Below are 23,120 nucleotides of genomic sequence, written 5' to 3' on the forward strand. Positions count from 1 at the left end.
TTAAAAACATTTTCGTTATATGCCTGCTGGCCAATCAAATTGAAATTTTCGCTTTCGCACACTCAAGACACGAATGCCACAAGGATGGTAAAGTTTCGTAAATTTAAAGAAAAACAAAAATATGTTTTTTTAAATCAAGTTAGTTTTAAAAGATACAAAGCTCAAGCTAAATTTCCAGATTGACTAAACGATCTTTTCACTGCTACAAGCACAGATGAATCATCACAAAACCATGCTCGATAGTCGCAATTAATTTATCTCAAACACAGAGCAATGAAACTAAATCAATCGACGACGAAAATTAAAACTTTTCCCCCTTTTTCTTAGCAAAAAAGACACTCGGAGTAATCAGATACACTTTTGCTTTCTTTTCTCCTTCTTCTTCTCCTTCGGCGTTATCTCAAACTAGGAATGGTTCAACGTGGTCATCGCCTTGCTCACCGCCTTTTTGCTGCTCAGTTCATCAACCCTGGTGGCCATCACGGTGCTGGTCACGACCGAGCTCGGACCCCGCAAACTGACTGCCGCAGCCGGCAGTCTGGCCACCGGAATCTCCGGCAGCATCGGACTGAGCTGGTTTCTGCCGGTGCTCTGCGCCGCCACGACGCCCCTCGTCTACAGCGTCCTTTTCGAGTCGCCGGCCCACTGGTGGCACACGGCCGATTCGTTCGGTTTCATTCTGCTGGTTGTCATCGAATCGCTGTTTGTGATTCTTTTCTTGCTACTGTTCCTGACACTGATGAAAAAACTTTTGTACCTCGCCAAGAAGCACGACAAACACAACACATCGATCCTCAGACGGTAAGTACCGAACAACAGACCAACATCGATTTCAACGGGTGGCATCCGTTGATTTATCTATGGAGAAAGATGGATTGTAAAGTTTCCATTTGTGGCATTCCTCATTTCAATGAAAAAATCGATACCTATTTTAATCTGTGAACTTTCTGTTGAAAATGCAGGTTGATGGAGTAAAGTTACCTTTTTTGTCTCTAACTACACCCCACCTTGTCGATCAAGTCGATTATTTCGTAAAATTTTAAACAAAACTAATGTCTGGCTTTGAAAAAGTTTCAGTGATGGCAGCCATGGCCGTAGGAACGGGGGGGGGTTTGGGGGTTAAACCCCCCCCATGAGGATCCAAAACAGCAAGCGAGATCTATACTCAAATTTTCAAATTAAGAACCAAATTATGATAAGTTTCAAATTAAGTAAGTTTAATCAAGGGCATAAATTTAGACTAATGCCTAAACCTCAAAAACCCAACCTGAAGTCCAAAATTCTGCTACAATTTTTCAAAATTTTCTCACTTGGTCATCGAAATTCAGGTCTAAATATTAAATTTCGAATAAAATAAAACCCATTTCGGAGGTTCTTAAACCATACATACCATAATCAAAATTGTATTCCTATTTTCGTACTTAGGATTCTGTCCTGTTCAGGATTCTTGAGTTTCAGTTCGAATAATCAGAAGAAATCACAAGAATTATTTTCAAATTTGGTTGAAATTTGGTTTTGCATTTCATATGAAATTTTAATCATGTTTTTCGAGATCATATGCATTTTCAATTCATTGATAATAGTTTTCCCAATATGAGAAAAGAGACATTTTATTTTATATTCAAATTCGAATTTCTTGAACTTAATTCTTACACATAATTAAAATAAGCTTTTGAACGGCAATCCAAAATTGAAAATTAAGCTTAACATCTTTGTAAATTTATATTTTAATTCTGATTCAGAATACAGATAAAAAATAAATAATTTAAATCGTGAATTTAGATTAAACCTGAAGTACAGAATTTCAATAATAAATTCATGAATGAGGGCTCTTTAACTTGGCTCATAAAATTCTGATGTGGAACAAGATTCGCAAAACATATATTTTGTTCATTTCAGAAACTGTATGGAAATTTATATGACCCATTCCAGCGTGACGTCACAACGTTTGCAAAACAATTTTTTGGTATATTGTACGTAAGTTTTACAAGTCATATCGCACATTGTTAAAAATTGTACATTATAAGGTCAAAATTTAATTCTCTACAATTTGAAACCAAATGTATTTGTATAGAATAAACAGTTAACAAAATATAAGCAAAAGGAGTCGTGACGTCACAACGCGCCTCTTTTCCCACTTTTCAGTTTTTTTTACAACTCCGCAATTTTCTGCTCTTCTATTTGATCAAATTTTATGAAAATTTCAGGAAAGTATCGATTCATTACAACCAACAAATCGCTGTTTTTGATTTTTTCAAATTTTGATTTCAATTTATTTTAGAGCGATTCAGTTTCGTGACGTCACAACGCACCATTTTTTTAAACCAGGGTTTTGCAAAGCGTTGTGACGTCACGAAATTTTATGGTTAGCTACATGAAATGAATCAAAGAATAATCTTAAAATGAATGCTCAATTTACTTAAAATGCTTAAAAACTTAATAAATAATGTGATTTGGTGATGAAATCGATCCATTTATTCCCAAAAATTAAAAGGAATTAAATCTCAAAGGCCCATATAAGCAGATAAGGTTTGCAACACTGCTCACATCAATTTTATTCGAAGTTGTTTTGTGCGATCATGTGAATATTATTTAGGCCAAAACTAAAACTAGGAAATATTAATTCGTAAAAGCGTTGAAATGTGTTTCTGAATATTTTTAATCTTTAATTGCAAAGGAAAGGAAAAATAAATGATAATTTCAAAGCCTTCGATCTTTTCAAAGATAGTTAATCGACACTAGAGTGCGTAAATCAGCCATCTAATGAAAATCTTATAAGTTGCAAGCTTAAATAGATCCTAGGCCTAACACAAAGTCCAGTGCCAAATTTGGGGATTGGCCCACGGAAATGGAGGGCACAATGAGCCTAAAATTTGTATGGAATTATGAGAAATTGGGTTTGGAAGGACATTAAAACCAAGTTATGCACCAATTTCTGAAGTCCATATCGGCTGATTTGTTTTAATTATAGTCATTCACATAACTTTCATTATGACAAATAGTTTATCTCAAGATCCCATTTCGACAATGGTTTAGTTAAAAAGGTTTTTGAGTTTCAATAATAAGCTTCTGATGGGTCAAATACAAAAAAATACCTGAATGATTGTTAATCGACGCTAATTTTGAACGTTATAGCTGTTTTATGATAACTCTCATCGCAACGCGTTCCTCAGGTAAAATATTGTCATAATCAAAGCTTTAAAATACTCAAATTAAAAGAAAAATTGGTTAATAAAGACTTAAATTATTGACGAAAAACGGTATTTTTTTATCATGCCGAACAAAATCTACATAATTCCATATAAACTTCAGGTGCGTTGCGCAACCCCTTCCCTTAGAATAATCTGACCCAAATTTTGCATGAGACCTTGTGCTAGTACATATTTGAATTTATTTAATTTTGTAATTGAGTTCGAAGTCTCTTTTGTAAGATTTTATGTGAACACGGGGTTCGATTTCGATTTTCTAGTGACATTCTTTGAGGTGGAAATTTCAATAAGGGCGGTTTTCTATTAAAATAATTAAATTAATTTTATGAATTAATTTTCTATGAAAATCTAATGAATTTTTTAATAAAAAAGTTAATCTATTTAGTTTACCATGTTCAAAGATTTTTTGAATCTCATTACATTTATTTCATGGAACTTATTTTGTTTGAACATAATGCCAGAAAGAAATAGAAGCTACTAGCGGTGTTTTTCATTCCAACATAGATATATGAAGAACTTGATCTTTCGCAAGATTTTTATTCAAACCACAGATCTTTATGATTCACAAATATTCTTTTACAAAATCGATGAGGATTTCATTTGTTTGATAGTTTGTTTATTCTTTAATCAAGCGTATTTAAGCGCTTTTTATATGTTTTATTAGAAATGTTTAAAAACAACTAAGTTAATGCAAAAAAAAATAGTTTCTTTAAAAACTTGATAAATGAATTCGTTTATTGAAGCACATTGTTGTGTTGAACTTGTATTGAAGAAATACCACTGATAAACTGATGTAATTCCCTAAGCAAACGAAAGAATGTTTTATCGCCCAGAAATTTTGGGCGACATCTAGCTCATCATTTCCGAACCAGAGGCTCCTGTGTGAGCATTTCCTATTCTACTAGCGCCATCACTATCAACGGTATAATCACTAACTATTGAAACGATGGTTGATGAAAAGGGAGCCCAGAGTTACATCAGCTTATCAGTGGAAATACTATCATAGTGTTGAAGTAAAAAGTCTTGAACGTTTTCGAAAAAAAGTAAATAAATTTTCGTGACGTCACAACGCATTCTTTACCCGGGTGCAACTCACAACCTGCTAAGCCGATTTTCAATCTAAAAATTGCATTAAATTCCACTCAAAAAGTTTGAAGAGACCTCCAATTTTTGACAATATGTGAAATTTCACAAAATCATAAATTAAAAAACAGTAGAATTTTCGTGACGTCACAACGCTTAAAAATAGATACCTTTATCAACGTAAACTTGCAGTAACTGTTATTTATCTTATATCATGCTTAAAAGATGGCTTTTCTACCATCATTTTGCAGTAATTTGTTTTCACATAGCTAGATTTTTGACAAAGTTATGTTATAAATAAAGACTATTTGCAAAAATCAATTTAAATTCATACTAAAATTTTTAAATTTCAACGTTAACATACTCAATTCTAAAAAAAGGTAGATGAAAATCTTTTAATGGAAAATGACACTCAAGAAATAACCTTTCTAACGCTATGTAATTTATTTTTGAATAATGAAAAATGAAAAACAGTTCTCCAGTTGAGGGCTGCTTGGAATGGGTCATATACAATTTTGAAGCACAATTTTTTAATTTCGCTTACCGACAGTGTGCTACACTTCGAATTATAACTCGAATGGACTGAATTTGAGTGCTAAACTTTATTCGACAAAACATTTGCCGTTACTTGAAAATTCTCAATTTGTGAAATTTAGTCCACGGGTTCTGACATACAGAATTCCACTTTTTGGTGTTTCTCGTCATTGATTTCTTCGCGGTGCTTAATGTGTTAATTGTGCTTGTCAATCCAATTTCCAGATTCCAATTTTTAAAACAAAATTAGTTTGTAAACACAATTCAGCTGAAAATCACAATTAAACGGTGGAACTTTGGTTCTTTGTTTATCCGCAAAAAAAAACAAATTTTGTTTAAATAACTTATCCACAAGATTTTCATCATATAATTGATTCTTATTATCTTCTTTATTAAAAAAAAAAAATACTTTTAAAAAAAATCTTCACCTCAAAACTCAACTCAAAATTCTATATTTTCCCAGTGTATGTTTATTTTTAACACATTAGGAACATCAAAATTCGGCATCTTACGTTTCAGAAAAAAATAGACTAAATTCTGCTAATTTAATGTAGACATTTGAGTAACGTGAAGTGTTGTGTTACTTTTTGTAGAATGAGGTTTCATTATGAGATTCAAAACATTTGAATTATGCTTTTCAATGGAGCATACTAGCGGCTAGCGAAAAAAACGAAATACCTCATGTTTGGTTCGCAATGTGTTATTATTGCAGTTTTTTAAAGCCAAATTTCATACTTTTATTATTAATTTGGTTCAAATTTGCATCAAGAAAATTTGATCCGAAAAGCTGATGGTTTTTATCTCTTGCTTTTTTTTCAATTTGTTTTATTTTCAGCAAAGGTTAAAACCTTCAAATAGAAAATTGTTTGAAAGAGGGTTTGTTTGATTTGAGTATGGAATAATTTTTTTAAAAGAAATTTAACTCTACTAAAAAAGCTTATTTTATGCCCAAATCAACTAAAATTGATCTATCAGACTCTTAACCAAATTCAAAGATTTCAACCATCGATGAAAGCTTATAAAGCTTACAATTGAGGTTTAGGACCAACTTTTTGAAGTTACGATTTAATACGAAAACTGTTGATGTCAAAGTACTTAAAAATTAATATGTAATTATATAGTAACAAACATTATTTGTTAATTTTTTTTGTATTCGTGTATTGTTGGGCAAAAAATCATAGGTAAAAATTAGTCACCAAAACACCCCCCATGAGTCGGTTCTTCCTACGGCCCTGATGGCAGCAATATGTATGTTTTGAGTTTTCAAAAATAAAAAGAGTTCATCTTGGTTAGCCAGCAAAGATCTTAAGTTCCAATTCATAATATTTTAAAATCTCTTTGGTTCCATGAGGGATTCGAAAAGTCATAATAATTTTGTAAGCATAATGGAAAGTTCAAACATAGAATTTTAATTCAACATAAGTTCCACCATTTTCATTAAATTTTTATGCAAAAATTTTAATTTTTCCTCAGTAATTTCCTCCAAATCAACAACATAGTTAGGATCAGAAAATGAAGAAGAAATATTGTTTGCATTTCTGGGAGATTCCCAAGCCTTCGCATGTGCCTTGAGACTTGGTTTTTTCCCATTAGTAATACCCTAAACAGGCAACCCATTTTTGACCACGTCTGAGAACGTTAAACAAAGAGTCTATGGCGCTGAATCAGAACAGGTTACATTAAATCACTTTGAGCACCAAGACGTGATTCCAAAGTACATCGAGGTCTAATTCCTTTTTTGGTGGTGATAAACCACAGTTTGAATTTTCAAGTGTGCGAATTGCGCGGGTAATCATTCCTCCAATTCCATAGACTGTCCCATTAGGGTCAAGACTATTGCTTCTAGGAAAAACCCAAAAGTTGTTAGAATATTTTCTTCTTCTCCTTCTTCATCTTTCTCTTCTTCACACGTCACGCCGGCAAACAATCTCCCTGTTCGCGATCAGCCTCGGTCAATTTGGTTAAATCCGGAAAGCCCTCAGAAAGAATGATTGGCCAAAAGAAAACAGCTGCGGTAGCAGCAAGGAAAATAAACATTAGGTGTAATAACACTTAAAAATATAAATGACGCGTAACAAGTGTTTAAGATATGTGGAAAATTAGGATTTAATTGTGAAACAAAGTTTATGTAAATATTTGTTTTTTTTTAATAAATTATTTCTTTTTTATTATAATTTACTATACTGTACTTCCAAATATACACTGTAGCGTTATAATTAAATCATTATCAGCGTTACGTAATTTTCATACGGGGGTACGTCGAAGCGTTACGATTTGTGACATACGGGGGGACGTAATTTATGGATGCCGTCCAAGCATCGATTTGATGGCAGTTCGTTAAGAGATGTTTATGAGAACAGATCCGAAATGTTTTCAATGACGAAATAAAAATTAAAAAAGTCCCGGTGATTCGTGTTAAAAATTTTGTATTTGAAGGCTCAAGAAAAGCCAGTGAAGTGTTTGAGAACCACCAGTCACGACATAGTGTTTATGGAAATTTTAGTTGAGGCTGCAGAGAACGCACTACATTAGAGAACAGCACAGCTGTGTGGACAAACTCTACCTTTGGTCATGATTCTTTCCCCCGTTTTGGAAGCTTTGGTTGGCCAATTTACTCAGTTAGCTGATAGGGACCTGAAGCGCAAGGATTTAAACTCCATAGTTCGCCCGGCGCGTTGGTAAGTTTGACTGCCATCCAACGTTTTTGTTACGAAAGAAATGATTTTTTTTTTTGTTTGGATGGAACTGCCTCGTCTGTGGTGTTTTGAGGTGTACATAACTAGTGAAATATTAAGAAATTATTATTTATTATTATTATTATTTATTTTTAATCAACAGATCACATATTGATTAAAATGAAAAACTACAATTAAAGACAATGTACATAAAGCGGTAATCTACGTTAGACTTAAAACTCTAAGATTTTTTCTTCGGAGTACATCACGCGAAACGTCAAAGTCGAAGTACTCTGAGTAGCGGTTAAATGTTTTTATAGCACCGATTAGAGCTGTGTTGGCCCCATAATTGTTCAGCCAAAGAGGGACAAATATCTGAAGATTGTAAGACTAGCTGATAGCTAATCGGTAGAAGTGCAGTGACCCCCTTATAATCCCTAGGGTCGGCACGCTTACCACTCTAAACTAGTTGCAGGGAAGTTCGGGAGAGCTAAGTTAAACTCCTTGTTTAAACTACGGTGCCGTTTATTGGAGATTACTGTTAATTCACCACCACTTCCTTAATAACTATCTGACCTTGATCTGGGACGTCCGTTCTGTAATATTCGGCATTACACAATATTACAAACCACGAAACAATATTCACTTTAGAAAACACACCTCCACTTTTATCTCGTTTTATACACGCTCGATTCCAAGAGCCCAAACTCAACTTCAAGACTGTGCACTTAGGGATGCCACATCCTCCCCCAAGAGTAAAAATCATAATTCATTAAATGCTAACTATTTGCTGCACAGCTACACCTTTAAACACAGAACAGCTTGTCTAGAAAACACTCTTCACAGCACCCTTGACTTGATATGAATGACAACGTGTGAGTATAAACTCATTGCAGGTTTTTAAACTACAAAACTCTCATCTGTTTGTCGTGGGCAGTTGGCTTCCTATTATTCCACACATTATGCTCACTATCTCGATCCGTAACACCAATTTACTAATCTCCACGAGAGTTGCACTTCGACATTACCTACTTAGCTTCCCTTTTACAAAGATGATGACGTTACACTTACCTTGCCCTACTTTTTTAAAAATCTGTTAACTACAGAACCCAGCCAGAGAATAATTATTCCGGGATCATCAAGAAATATAACTACCCCACATAAATAGAATCATAGAAACTATTTTCTTTTAATTAAAGTGGAATAATCCATCCATGATTTGGCTTCCCAGATATGCGACGGTTAGAGTTCAGTAATCCCTCTTACTAAAAGTTTAACCTCGTGTAGCTTAAGTAGATTTGGCACAAGAAAATACAAATAAAATTCAATTAAAAATTGATCACCTACCTTTTGGATCGGGACTCTATGACAACATAAATTTAACATCCTGGACGATGTTATGTACCATCAACAAATTGCGCGAAAGTATTCGCAATGTAGCGTTGTTGCATTCCATATTATGTACGGCTCCCGCTCTGCGCAGATGTCTACGACTATCTGCAACCCTTTTATCCTTTGTTCGAAAAAAACACTCGTCTCGTACCACAAAGTACCTATCAACCTTTCCTCTTCCCAATTGGAAAAAAGCTGAATGCTGCTAATATACCACAACTAGATAGACCCTTTTGATAACAGCAACCTGAAATTGTTCTCGCAAACTTTCGGCAAAAGTCCCAGAAAAGTGTTTTATTTAGCTTGAACTAGAAACATTATTGTTGGTTTTTTTGCTTTGTTTTGCTCGCACGCTGAAAAAATAATACTTAAAAAAAGAGTTAAATCAAAGACTGCGGAAAATATTCTTTAACATTTTGGTTGTTTTGTCTTCCAGTTTTGTATTACCTGAATAACTGGGGTTATTTGAAAATAATTTAAAATCAAAATTCAACATGTTGTATGTTTATTTTAAATACTTAAACTGATGTGGAAAATCTGCTTTCCTTTTTTTTTAATTATGAATTAAGTATTCTTGTTTATATTGTCTACCTCATTCATAAATCCAGGATTTTTCTCAAATGATTTACGACCTTATGTTTGATTTTTTTTCATGTTTTAACTTGATGGTATGGTAATACGACAACTGATCAACTTAAACTTTCCGAGGCCATCAGCATGACTTTTTGCTAGAGGTTTTACTTTACTCAAGATGTTTGATTTTGAACTTATCTCTGCTCAAGGTTTAAAAAATGCTTCTTGGCAAGGAGCTTTACTCTACTCAAGAAGTTCATCGATTTTCTGAATCCAGCAAAATAGCCTTGGTAATGAGCATAACTCTACTCAAGGTTTTAAACATTTTTCTTAGCAAGGAGCTAAACTCTACTCAAGATGTTTAATTCTTCGCTTAAAGTTTTCTGTTGTTACTTGGTAATGAGCCGAACTCTACTCAAGTCGTTAAACATGATTCTTGGCAAGGAGCTGAACTCTACTCAAGATGTTTAACATTTGAAAACCTCACACAAATCAGTTATCATTTCCTTGGCAAGAAGCTAAACTCTACTCAAGGTGTAACTGTGCATATTTCTTCACTTAATTTTTGCTTTCGTCACTTGGTAATGAGCCAAACTCTACTCAACTCGTTAAACATAATTCTTGGCAAGGAGCTGAACTCTACTCAAAATGTTTAACAGTTGATTACTTCACACATATCAGTAATTTTTTCCTTGGCAAGGAGCTAAACTCTACTCAAGGTATTACTGTGAAATTAACTAAATTTCATTAGCTATATTACTATATGTATACATTTAAAAATCTATTTCTTAGTACGAAGCTTAAATAAGAAACTTTACGTTTAATATGACTTCTTCGGACAAAAACTTAAAATTCGTTAAGCAAAAAATATTTCAATTTTTTTTAATGGTTTGGTGACTTTTAGATTGTTTTATTTATTTTGAATAAGTTAGCTTTTGATCCAAATAGCAAACTGAACAAGTAGCATTTTTTTTAGTGTTGCTAACCTTCAATCGTTTCATGAAACCATTACCTAATCATTTGTTTCAGTGTAATTTATTGATAAGAGCCTGAAAAATTTTGTTTATTCTGGCGAAAATGTTGTTTTGTCCACTATCTTACGAGTACGTACCGTTTCAGCGTAAGTTGCTTTCTCCTGGCAGGATCGCCAATGTAATATTCGCCAATGTAATAACTTTAGAAAACACACCTCCACTTTTATCTCGTTTTATACACGCTCGATTCCAAGAGCCCAAACTCAACTTCAAGACTGTGCACTTAGGGATGCCACACGTTCCTCCTTTGGCTTCGAGCTTGGGGTCGTGTAGGTCTGCCTGGAGACCGCTGGTTTCTGCTGGGTGTGTTGTTGTACCCAGCCCCACCTTGGGTGCTGAACCGGGCACAGATAGGTCCTTAGACGGTGAGCGAAGCGGCGCGTGGAGTACCTGGTCCCACCTTGGGTGCTGAACCAGGTACCAAGAGTAAGTAACACCGACGGTAGGTAGTCGATGCAGTAGTGTGTCGCACTGGGCGATGATAGGGACACAGTAGGGTTGATTTCAAACCCAAACAGCGGGGTCCTATAGGTATTCAGGACAGATTAGGGAACGATTGTGGGCACAACGAAAATATGGCGAATGGTTACCTGATGTCCAATCAGCCTGGTGTTTACTTTGGCCGATTAAATGGCAAGCACTGCCTTATGTAGTACTATCGCTGACGGCACTATGCTTTTAGCCAATAAAACTTTGGCTACTTGCTCAATTTTCTTGAATATTAGGATCGTTTATTGTGAGATCCTTCTGATGTGTTCGCTAGATTTTTAGAAAATGGTCGTTGTTTTATAAAATGACCGGCTCTGAACCAAACGCAGTTCGTTGCCCCCGTTCCACGCTCGTTCGCCTTTTCGCTCGATTCAATTGTTTCGCCATTTCGCTCATCTGTTCGCTTCGCTCGTCTACTGCTCGCATCTCGTTGCTTCGCTCTGGTGGCCGCTCGCATCTCGTCGCTTCGCTCTGGTGGCGGGTTTGGGAACTATTTCTACAGGTTTGTTCGCCTGGTTAGGGTGGCTTGGTGAACTGCGTTGCCAAGAAGAACCCCTTAACCTAGGGTTGCCATCCGTCCCGCAAAAGCGGGACATGTCCCGCTTGTTTGGAAAATGTCCCGCCGTCCCGCTTTTTACTAGAAATGTCCCGCTTTTTTTCAAATAAGTTTTCAAATAAAATAAAAAAAAACAAGTTTGCCTACAATTGGTTTATTTTGTTTGATCAAAATTGCGCATCACACAAATAAGATGCTTGGTTTTTCATTGACCCGTTATTTCTTTGGGAGTGATTGTATTAAATTTTCTATGCCGTTCCTATTATTGTCAGATTTCAATCTATCAAACAAGGCATTGCATTTTAATTTGTTAGAAGAATTGGTTTCATTTCAAAATGTGTCATTTGTTATGCATTTTTTCTTTGTCAAGCTTCATTTGAGTATATGACAGTGTCACATTGTTGCACGCCTTATGACTCATACTATTTTTCTATTTTTGAAAATAGTGGAAATCAGATGTAAAGTTTCGAAAATTACACACCACGACCTACTTTATTTTTAGTTTTTGGTTAATAAATGAGTTTTCAAGAGAATTTTGCGAATTTTCATAAAATTGTGTATGCAACTCGTTGCAAAACTCGTTTTTTAGCACTCGACGTAATTATCCGACTCGGCAACCCTCGTTGGATAAATGTACGACTCGTGTTGAAAAACTACTTTTTGCAACTTTTTGCATAAATAATTGTTTGCTGCATGGCGAAATTTATAGGTTTTCAGTATTTAGAAAAATTACTAAAAATGTCACGTTTTGGGTAATGCTAGTGGTAGATTTCTAAAAAAATGACATACTGAGTTTGCACAAAAACGGATTCTGGAGAATGGTTCATTTGATTTTTAAATGATTTTACAGTAAAAAATTATGCTTATAAATATAATGAAACTCTTTTCACACATCAGAAATTTCGAGCTTAAGACCATTCCATAAAAAATAGTGAATACCTACATCACAGTGTACATACGAATTAAATATGAATAATTTCTTAGTTTAAAATGTAAGCAGAATTGCTTAATTAGAGCCTTATCCAAGCATTTGTTTTGTCATGACATTCTATCACAAGTATGGTAATAATCAAGAAAATATCTTGACATTTTTTTATGAGCTTCAACTTTGTACGATATTTACGCCTGTATTTGAAAGCATAGATGTTGGCTAGGATAGCAGATGTTATATCAATTGAACTATGCTTCCAATATCGATTTATAGAACTTTAAACTAAAATAATAAAAATGCACCGCACTTTTAGATTAGAAAAAAACATATTCACATTTCATGACTTTTTCAAACAAATTTTAAAAATGTCCCGCTTTTTTCGTCTGTGTCCCGCTTTTTTCTCTCAAAATGTCCCGCTTTTTTTGAAAACCATCTGGCAAGCCTACACAGAAAAAAATAATGACTATTACGTGTCATTGAAAATGGTAACCTTTAAAATAAAACTGCCTGTAATCGAAAGAGCATGTGAGTTTAAGTTGACTTGTTCAAAATAAAATAAAAAATTATTCAAATTTACAGCAAATGTCCTGTAACAAAATGGAGCATGACATTTACCGTAGTTTTACAGGTCAAAGGCAATAATTTTTAGTGAGCAGATTTTTTACAGGCTGGTTTCAAATTCCAGGACAACGAAAATAAGAATTGTCAATTGAAATCACAAAAGCTATAACTGTTCGACTGCCAACATTTTCATTATTTAGGAGATAACACAAGTCAGCTAAGCTAAAGTGACAATTACTCCAAAAACAGCAGTGCGATCAATTTGCAAAACCAAGGAGAAGGAAGAAGAGGTTACTTTTTTCACTTAAAGTTCAGAACAGATTTTTAATTTTTAATTTTGATTTCTAGCTCTAAATAAACCGAATAAATGGCAAAATGCTTTACGGTTGGCTTTTTCAAGAGCCTTTCCTATGTGGTTGCTATTGATTTCGAAGCATGGAATTGTTTGCATCGATGGAAACAGTCTGACCGCCGACAAACTCGCTGATTTGGCTAAATTAAAGCGGCATTTGACGTGGTAACCTGTACGGAGATGGGTTCTTTTAAGATGAAAGGCGTAGTATGTAGGAGAAAGTATACACGAGTTGAGAAGAAAGAATAATAATAAATAATGCTTATGGCAAATTAGCTTGTTTCTATTAAGAAATAAAAATTCGCCATTAAATCAGGTTACTAAAATGTAAACAAAAAAAATTCCAATTGGAACGTTCTTTCCAATTTGCAGTCTGTAATTTTAGAGCAGCCTGTAAAAAATATGATCACGTAAAAATAAATGTCACGTGATTTTTTTCGACCTGTAAAATTGCGGTAAAAGTCCTGCTCCTTTTTGTTACAGGACATTTACCGTAGTTGTACAGCAATTATTTTTTTCTGTGTACCTTAACCCCCACGAACAGCACTGCAACACTTTTATATTAAAATTTTTAACAAGATCACTGTGAAATCCTTCGACTGACTAGCATCGCTTACAAGATCACGATTCCTCAAAACTCGAGGTCTTACGTTGAATCGAAGTTCCTCTAACAATGCGGGGCAGTCTATTCTCGATGAGAGCAAATCAGCAACGACCGAGGCTCGTGTGGCGGTCCGGCGGGCTTGCAGCGTGTCGATATCAATTAGACGACAGCGGCTCTCGTAGCTGGGAAGTCGGAACGGGTCGTGCCAGTTGAGTAGTCGGAGAGCGTATCGCAAAAAACGCCGTTGGATGGTCTCAATACGCTCTGAGCCGTTTTGATAATACGGGCACCAAACAGCCGAGGCATATTCAAGGGTCGATCGAACCAAGCTACAATAAAGACTCTTCAAGCAGTACACATCCTTGAAATCTTTCGTCACGCTGAAAAGAAGACCTAGATATCTGGACGCTTTGTCGACGATGTAGTTTGTGTGAATCTTGAAATTCAACCGTGCGTCAAGAATCACGCCAAGATCTTTCACTTGTTCGACGCGAGCGATAGCCTCGTTTCCAAGATGATAAATGGCTGATAACGGGATCCGCTTGCGGGAAAACTAAATTACTGCGCATTTAGTACGATTCGAGGGAAGGCAATTGACATCACACCAAGAGGCGAAGAGGTTGAACTGGCTCTGTAAGAAGTTTACATCCTCGGGACCGTTGATGCGGCGATACAGTTTCAGGTCATCAGCATACGCTAGTTTTGGACCGTCAAGGAGCAACAGCACATACATTTTTAAAGGTATCAGCATATGTGATATATATCGCTTCAAGAAGGTAGCAGGTATGCCATCTGGTCCTACGGAAAGGCTGTGTTTCAGTTTAGCGGTCGCTTTCAAAATAGTATCATCGTCTACAACTATTTGATTTAGCCATGTGTTCAAATGAGGGACGTTACGAGCCGCACTGGTAACTTGGTCCGAGGATATTGAGTTTGAGTCAAATATACTACGGAATTTGTCAGCGAAGAGATTTCAAATTTCCGGTTCCGAGGTCGCTAAATTTTCATCCAGAAACATGGAGGGCGGTAGGCCGGATTCTTTCCGCTGGTCCTTGATGTACTGCCAAAATGATTTGGGTTTTGTTTTGAAACCTCGCCGTGTCCGAATTAAGTAGCTCTGGTAGCAGCGTGAGCATAGTTTTTTGTAAGCTGAGTTTAGTTTGCAATACTCATTTTTAGCGCGAAGAATTTTGTGCGTAGTGTTATAACGGAGAGCTTTTTCTTTAGCGTCTTCATTTGTCGCAGTTCTTTCGTTTCCCAAGGAGCTCGTAGGTTGAAACTGATGAGCGTTTCGGTACGTGACGATCGATGATGTAATTGATGATATGGGAAAAATTCATAGCTGCAGCGTTCGGACTGAAGATTCCAGTTCAGATTCCCAGTTGATATCGTCGAGCGTTTGTGAAACAGCGACGAAATCGGCGTTCTTAAACTCAAGATAGAATTTACCAGGTTTTTCGATGTGGGCAACAGCTCCAAGAATATCAAGTGAAAGCAGCAGAGCAGGGTGATGAGGAACAACCTTGACCAAGGGCGTAGAAGTGTATTCAATCGTAGCCAATTGGGGTCCGTCGTTGATGAAGCAGAGATCGAGCCACTTAAATTCTGGTAGGTTGAAGTCCCCGATGATAACGATGTCGTCTTCAGGAAGCGTGAGAGAACACAATTTAGAAAGGCCGCTGGAAAAGGAATCAGCAAATGATGCATTTCTAGTACGATCAGGCAGATACAGAACCCCAACGTACAGTTTTTTTTGCGCCAAAGATAGATGCGGGTCCATACAAATTCTTGATCGTTCCATGATTCGTCGTAGATGGGGATGGCTGATAGAGTGGATCGGATAGCAATCAGAACTCCGCCACCTGTAGTCGGAGCTGAAGACTTGACTAGACAGGGTTCTATCGTTCAGCCAGGTTTCAGTTAAAACGATTATATCGTAGCAGGAGCATGAGAAGGCTAGCAGATAATCGCTAACGCAAGATTTGATACCACCAACGTTTTGGTAGTAGAGGTTGAGATGATCGCTTTTCTCAGCAGGCAGATCGTGTCGTTTCACACTGGAACGAGAAGGTCCATCACGAAAAGGAAGGTCAGCTCGATATGGATACTTGTCTGAGAGAACAGGCTAGAGCACCCCGTCGCCACAATCGAACTCAGGGCCGGGACGACTGATGACGCTCGCAGGAATCAGCGCGACTGAGTCGAAGGGCTCAGAGGTATCTGAAGTGCCTAGTTCTGTGCGTCCCGGTGAAGAAACCCATGTAGAAGCGGTGGCGCGTACAAGCTTCTGAGGGGCGGCAGCAATTAAAAAAAAAGAATTTAGAACTAAGTAAGAGGGTAGCAGAATTCACGACAAACGGGTGAAAACCGTTTCGAGCTCACAGGATAATTTCAAAATGTCCTGCAAATCACAGGAGAACCCCGTTTCGAACCTACAGGACAATTTGACAATTCTTTTCGTGAGCTGATTGTTGTCCTTCAATCGTCCTGTAATTTCAGCTGTTCAAAATGCAGGACGAAATCGATCCGACCATAGGAGGAAAGATTAAGTATGTAGGTCTTTTCTTTAAGCAGGTGCCTATTCTTCCGAAATACCCTAAATATCATAAGGAAATAAATAGTTTCGAACCTACAGGAAAATTACCAAACTGCCTCGAAATGTTTTTTTCCTGAGATCGTTTTGTAGTTTGTTGTTGGAAATATAGAAGCGAATCGTCCGGACTACAGGAGAAAAGATTATGCGTGTATGTTTTTGATCCATTGCGCTGATTTCATCAGCTTCAAAGAGGATTGTGACTTAGCACAGTTGGCAAGTCAGTTGCTTCCTGTGCCGATGTCCGTAAGTTTGAGCCCAAGAGTAGTGCCATCGAGCATAGTTGTACCGGAAAAGTTTTTCAATGACTGCGCGCCAACTACATTGTTGATATAAGTCGTGAATGACATAAAGATTTCTAATCGACTATAATCGAAATGAACAAAAAATCAGCTACAAAATGATAACTTAAACATTGATAGAAGCACCTTATCGTTTTGTTAATTCTTTTCTAGAGCAAGTTTGTTTTCGACATCGCTCAGGCGTGTCAAAATTGCGACGCCATCATCGTATTTTTGGGTGAAATTTCTGTGTGTGTTGTTATCGTTTCGAATGCTGCAAGAGTGGGTCTCCAGCAGTGGAAAATAACAATCCGATATTCGGACCACCACCCAATGAATGGGTGTATGCGGGCGGACGGGAAAATGAAATGGATATCGTTGGGTTCACTCGGTAAATTGAATAAACATTGTTATTTATGGTAATCTTAGCCGTTTGAATATCATTCCATTTGCCGAAAGTGGCGTTCAATTCAGGAGATAATCTCCTTTCGCGTTGTGTAATGAATTGTTTATTAGCGGCCATGGAATGTTGCTGCTGCTACTTTTATGAGATATCCGATGAAAAAAGGTTGAGTTGGATTGAATTCGAAGCAACATTGTTACAAGATACATTTTTTTGTTGTTGTTGTAGTTACCTCAAGTACAGCCCATTGAAGAGAAGGAAAAACACCGCTGCCTTTGTAAATAAACAACATACTGAAGATCCTCGTTTTCATGGATAAAACTTGTAGGACTCGAATCTTGTTTCCATGATGAGTGCACTATTAGATATAGATATAGCTTCCTAGCATTTCGTAGGGATAAAAATCAGTGAAATACGTTTCTTGAATGCTTCTCTGCTGAAAGCAAAACTTCGCCTGAGGGACCAATTGTTGCAATTGATCCGTTCGTGAGCTGCATTTTTCGATGTCCCATGTTTAGCGATGTGTTCCCGTTGAATAAGTAGAACACGTTTTTTTTTTGTTTTTCCGCCCGGTGCACTTTTAACTCTTCGCTGGAGATAGAATCTGACTGACAAAACATTAGATTCAAATATTTTATCATTCATGAACGAGCTGGATTTGAATTGATATTTTCGGAGGAGCTGAAAATTCTACTGAATGCTCAATTTTATGAATAGATAAATATTAAAAAGACGTGATGCTTTCGTGATGAGGATTGCATTTTTTTCTCCATATTTTGTGATATTAAAAGTCATGATTCGTTCACTATTCTGGTTATTTGAAAAGTAAAATGTCCAAATATAAATATTGAGATGCACTCAGTTATTGCTTGCTCTATTTTTAATCCCAGTTTTTCATATTTTACTCTCAACATCAAATGTTCATCCACAATCTCATCCTAAGCCAATTCAATCAACTTTGATTCTTCCCGGAGAAACCATTCAGAAATTGTCAATGCGAAAACTTATGTTGTTGGTTTTATTTTTATGGTTCTCCTCGTCGTTGTTTTGCAACCAATGACACCTGTATAAAAGCAATCTTGGTAAAGACTTTTGCCATAAAAGGCGTCTTATTTAGCAGCAGCAGCAAACCGGTGCTCTAGCTAGCGAAATGTCGTTGCCATATTTGTACGATCACATCTAGGGGGACCGCAGGGAGACAACCGAATCAAACACAAAACGGAACCGGATCTTATTTTATATGGGGGTCAGACGCGGCAAATGGGGGTCCCAGGATGTGCAATATTGCGCCGTCGTCGTTGCTCTGTCGCATATTGCTGGAGGACGGAAAATGAGCTGTCTTTGCAATGTTTGTTCGTTAACGAGATGTTTGAGTGTATTTTTCTGCTTCTTCTTTATGCTTGCTGTTTCCCACAGCAGCTGAATTCAATTACGCGTTATCTCAGAAGACTTGCTTAGGCGGCAAGCTTGTTGCTGACTGGAATAAAATTGAAATAAACAAATATAAATTCCAACCCGTGCAATGCACTGGAACAGCAGTTGATTAGTGCTGTTTCTGGAAAATATTTTTCATATTCGTGTGACCGAAGACAATAGTTTATCAATTTTATGGGTACGATACCTATTTTTAAAATACTTTTAGCTCATTTCTTATAAATGATTTTGAAGTCATAGCGCACCGAATAGAGCTGAATTCTTCTATGCCAACGGCCATAGAGCCGATTCGCGATCAAGGCATACATACATAAAGCTTGCTTAATTTGAATTGAATCAATCTTTTGCTCTTATTGTAGCGCTCCTGCTGGACGGATTTGTAAGTTTTTGGCGCCCACGTGTCGGAAATTTTGTCAACTGCACGTATTTTTGACATTTCGCCAATCAACTGAACTTTGTACATGATCAACATGGAAACCGAAAGAGGGGCTAGAGGGGAAAATTATGCACAGTTTTTTGGAAAATCCATTGTGGTTCTGTATTTTAACTAGCTTAATAGCTGAAATTGCCCAGAAATACCGTATGGCGCGTTATCAAACTGTATAAGGAAACATTGACGACGATTCCGAAAATAGGTTAGCCGTATAAATTTTTACTTTTTATCATTCAAACATTCAATCTACGCTCCAAATACAACATTACAGTGAAAATAAAAGAGCTTAATACTGATCTGATGAAAATATGAAATGAACATAATATAGAAATAATATGAGAAATATGGCCTTAGACTGAGTCGATTTGGGGTCATTTTTGAATTTCGCAAATCCTGGTGTCTAAAAAGCTTCATTTTGGTTTAAAATTTAAGATTTTTCACTAACAAATCAACATCTTTTTTGTTTCTTTTGTGGAACCGAGCTTATGCTTATGGTTTTTGAGTCAATTTATAAATCCGCTGAACAACTTTATCGAAGATCGTAACTTCGTATCTAATTAGGCAAACAAGCTATTAGCTGTTCAACAGTTGTATGTCTTTTGGCATTGAAAAACAGTAAATTAAATTGGAATCACTACTGGGTGCTTAGCGAGGTATTGCTTGACTTCTTTTAATTTCATACTTTTCATTCATTAGCATATAAATATGAGCATTTAGCTCGCCCGGTTTCGGAAATCAGCTATTTTGACAACTAAAATAATTTTCTCAAAAGTTGTAAGAGATTTTAACAGAAAAACTATTCCTACGTATACAAAACAGATGTCCGCTCATGTGAAATGTGAAAATTGAAAATATTAAAGCTCCAGGGAAGATGGGATTTTCTATATTCTTGTTAAAAAGTTGCCTGAAAGCACTTACAATTTTTGACTCAAAATCTTCAATAAATGATTCCACTTGGCTTATTTTTCAAATAAATGGAAAAATGCCAAAGTAACTCCAATTTTGAAATCTGGAAAAAGTGCTTCAGAGCCTTCAAGTTATCGACCAATTAGTTTGCTTCCTTCTTTAAGTAAACTATTGAGAGTTATTTTGAATAGAATGATGATTCATATTAATCAGAATTCTAATCTCCCTGATGACCAATTTGGTTTCCGTCATGGACATTCTACTACATATAAACTTTTGAGTGTAACTAATAAGATTAACGCTGCAAACCTGAAGGTTATTCATTTGGCGTTGCTCTTCTAGATACTGAAAAATCATTTGACAGTGTTTGGCACAAAGGTTTGGATCTAAATAAGCTCGTTTTGATTTTCCTGTATATCTTTCTATTTACAATGATTCAAAATTATGCAAGCCGAACTTTGCAAGTAAGTCATACTCTGAAAAGACACCCATTAGAGCTGATGTCCCTCAGGGCAGTATATTTGGGCCAATTTTATACAATATTTTTACTTCTGATCTTCCTAAAGTACCAGAAGGAATAGATAGAAGATTATTTGCTGACGATACTTTGCTTTCAGCCAAAGGTCGAAATTTACGAGTGGTACGCAGTAGATTGCAAAACAATTTAAATTCCTTTTTGAATGACTTGAAAATGTGGAAAATTTCTTCTAAAGCTTCCTCAGCTCAGCTTATTTTATTTCCCATAAGCCAACGGCTGAATTTTGAAAACTTATGAAAATCATTTCATAAATTTTGATTGGGTTCCATTAGAATGGTCTTAAATATCACGTGAAATACTTAGGACTTACAATTGATCGGAATCTTACTTTAAAAAATCACAATGAAGATATTCAATCTAAATGAAATAAATACACTAATTCTCTTTATTATATTGAAATTGATTTTGCGGCTTCCACTTTGGCACAGCACCGAAGATCTTCATCGGATAGCGGTCATTGAATCGATCAAAAAGATGGCCAACAAAATCATCTCTAACTTCAGAGGCAAATCGATGCAGTCTTCTATCGCAGAGATTCGTTCTCTTTATGATAAGTTTAATTTTAAGATAGTTTTTAGTTTAAGTTTAAAATATATTAACATTTTAGTATATTCTCCTACATATATAAACTTGATTGCGATCAATAATTTTTTAGTATTAAGTTAACTCTAGGGCTCTGAACAGTTCATTATTGAGCTGAACACCTAATTTATAATATAATAATGTAATATAAATGTAATGATGATCTCTTGGTACAAATAAAGGCATTTTTTTTTTATATATCCCTATGTGATGTTGTTGTTCTTCATTAATTTTGATAAGGAAAAACAGATACACGAGATTTAAAATCGAATATCAACACCAATGCAATCAAAGTGCTGTATAAAACTGCAAAAGTCTCTCTCAAATTAAATAAGTATTGCCTAAAAATGTAGGGAACTCTCTTTAGCTTACCAAATTTTTTCAATGTGCTTTAACAAAAGGTTAAAATCAAATCAATCAACACGTAGTCGCCTCAAAATATTCTATTAAAACCTTTAACTCCTATCCAAAGGGTATTATCACGGGAATCAACTCATTCGAAATTCGGAAAGTGAAAAGATTCTTATGTGATTTTCCCACACCAACAGCAGGAAGGCTCCAACCCAGTTGTTTAAGGGGGGGGGTAGGGTCTAACACTTTAAAAAAATCGATTTTTTTATTTTTTTATTTTCTTATTGTAAAACATTTCAAGAATGTTGTGTCAAATTTTCAAGTCAATTGAAGCAAAACTGTAGAAGTTATAGGATTTTATCTCTTCCTATCTAATACTGCAAGAAAGCAAGAGTAGAAACTTCAAACGCGTTTTTCTCGAAAGCACATTTTTAAAGTCCGTGGACATCGTCATTTGAAAACTACTTATCCGATTCTTTTCAAATTTGGAACATATATTCTACATATAAAATACCAGACCCCAACGTTTTTCTTTTTTGATTTTTTTACTTTGGGGAGATTTTAGAGGTGAAAAATGGCGGATTTTTAAGTGAAAAATCGTAGTTTTTACTTCAAACAGCCACAAAAATTTCATAAAAATATTTTTAAGTTAAATAAAAACGTTGGGGTCCAGAAAAACATCTATTTAAAATATTTTGCTCTGATTTTTTGACTTCTGATGATTCTGTGCTGAGATACAGTGTCCACCGCAAATCCTGTTTTCTAAAAGGCATCCTCGAAAATGCTCCGTCACCGGCTCATTTTTCAATATTTTTCTACGAAAAATTTACTAAATGTTCTTTTAACAATGCTTTGTATAATGCAAAAAAAATGTATACATTTGTTTGAACGATAGCTCTAGAAAAAAATCGTGAAAATGGTGTTTTTTTATACCCGTTAGACCCTACCCCCCCCTTAAAACAGCACCTGTCCAGAAGAAAAGGGCCGAGTTGTCTGCCCCACTGACAACTATGTTGCAGCTTACCTGTTACAGTTGCCTGATAGCAGAAATAGGGTAGAGTAAAGAAAACACTAGAACCGAAACTCTTCACCAAATCCAACTCAACACGGTCAGTTGGTGAAAGCATGAAATCGCTTTCTTTTTTCGAACTGGTTCGTGAAATTTCTCACGTGGAAAAACCCTCCTCTTCTCCAGAAGGAAGGGTGGCTAAAAAACCTGCACTCCCATACATCTTCCTTACATCTTTGGGATCAAAGCAAAAGTACGGGAAAAAGTGGTAAAAGTTTTCTACCCGTGCGAAAGTCTCTTTTTCACGTTTCCACTTGGGAGAGCTTTCGCCATGCTGGAACCGAAGGCCAAGAAGAGGGGGTGGGTGGACTTTTCGGATTTCTGGAACCTCTTATAAGGGAATTGCAACTTTGGTTGAAACAGCTCAATTTAATGAAGAATTCATACCTTTGGTTTTTTTTTAAATTAATTGTTAACTTTAGAGAGCACAGTAATTGAACAAATTGCGCTAGATGATTCAAACTTACCGAGAATATATTTATAGCAAATTTTGCTATCACGCCCTGAGAAACGAATTGGCTCTCATTTTACTTGACA

The 23,120-nt window shown here is 36.0% G+C and overlaps 1 protein-coding gene across 1 annotated transcript in view; it reads left to right on the top strand.

The window, feature by feature from the left end:
- Positions 1–23,120, top strand: part of LOC129748374 (uncharacterized) — an 814,549-nt gene that overhangs the window by 723,752 nt on the left and 67,677 nt on the right. The window contains exon 10 of the mRNA XM_055742976.1: positions 410–801. Coding sequence (XP_055598951.1) covers positions 410–801 — 392 coding nt within the window. The remainder of the gene's footprint in view (positions 1–409; positions 802–23,120) is intronic.

This window comes from Uranotaenia lowii, chromosome 2 (genome assembly GCF_029784155.1).
Source record: "Uranotaenia lowii strain MFRU-FL chromosome 2, ASM2978415v1, whole genome shotgun sequence".
Classification (NCBI taxonomy): domain Eukaryota; kingdom Metazoa; phylum Arthropoda; class Insecta; order Diptera; family Culicidae; genus Uranotaenia; species Uranotaenia lowii.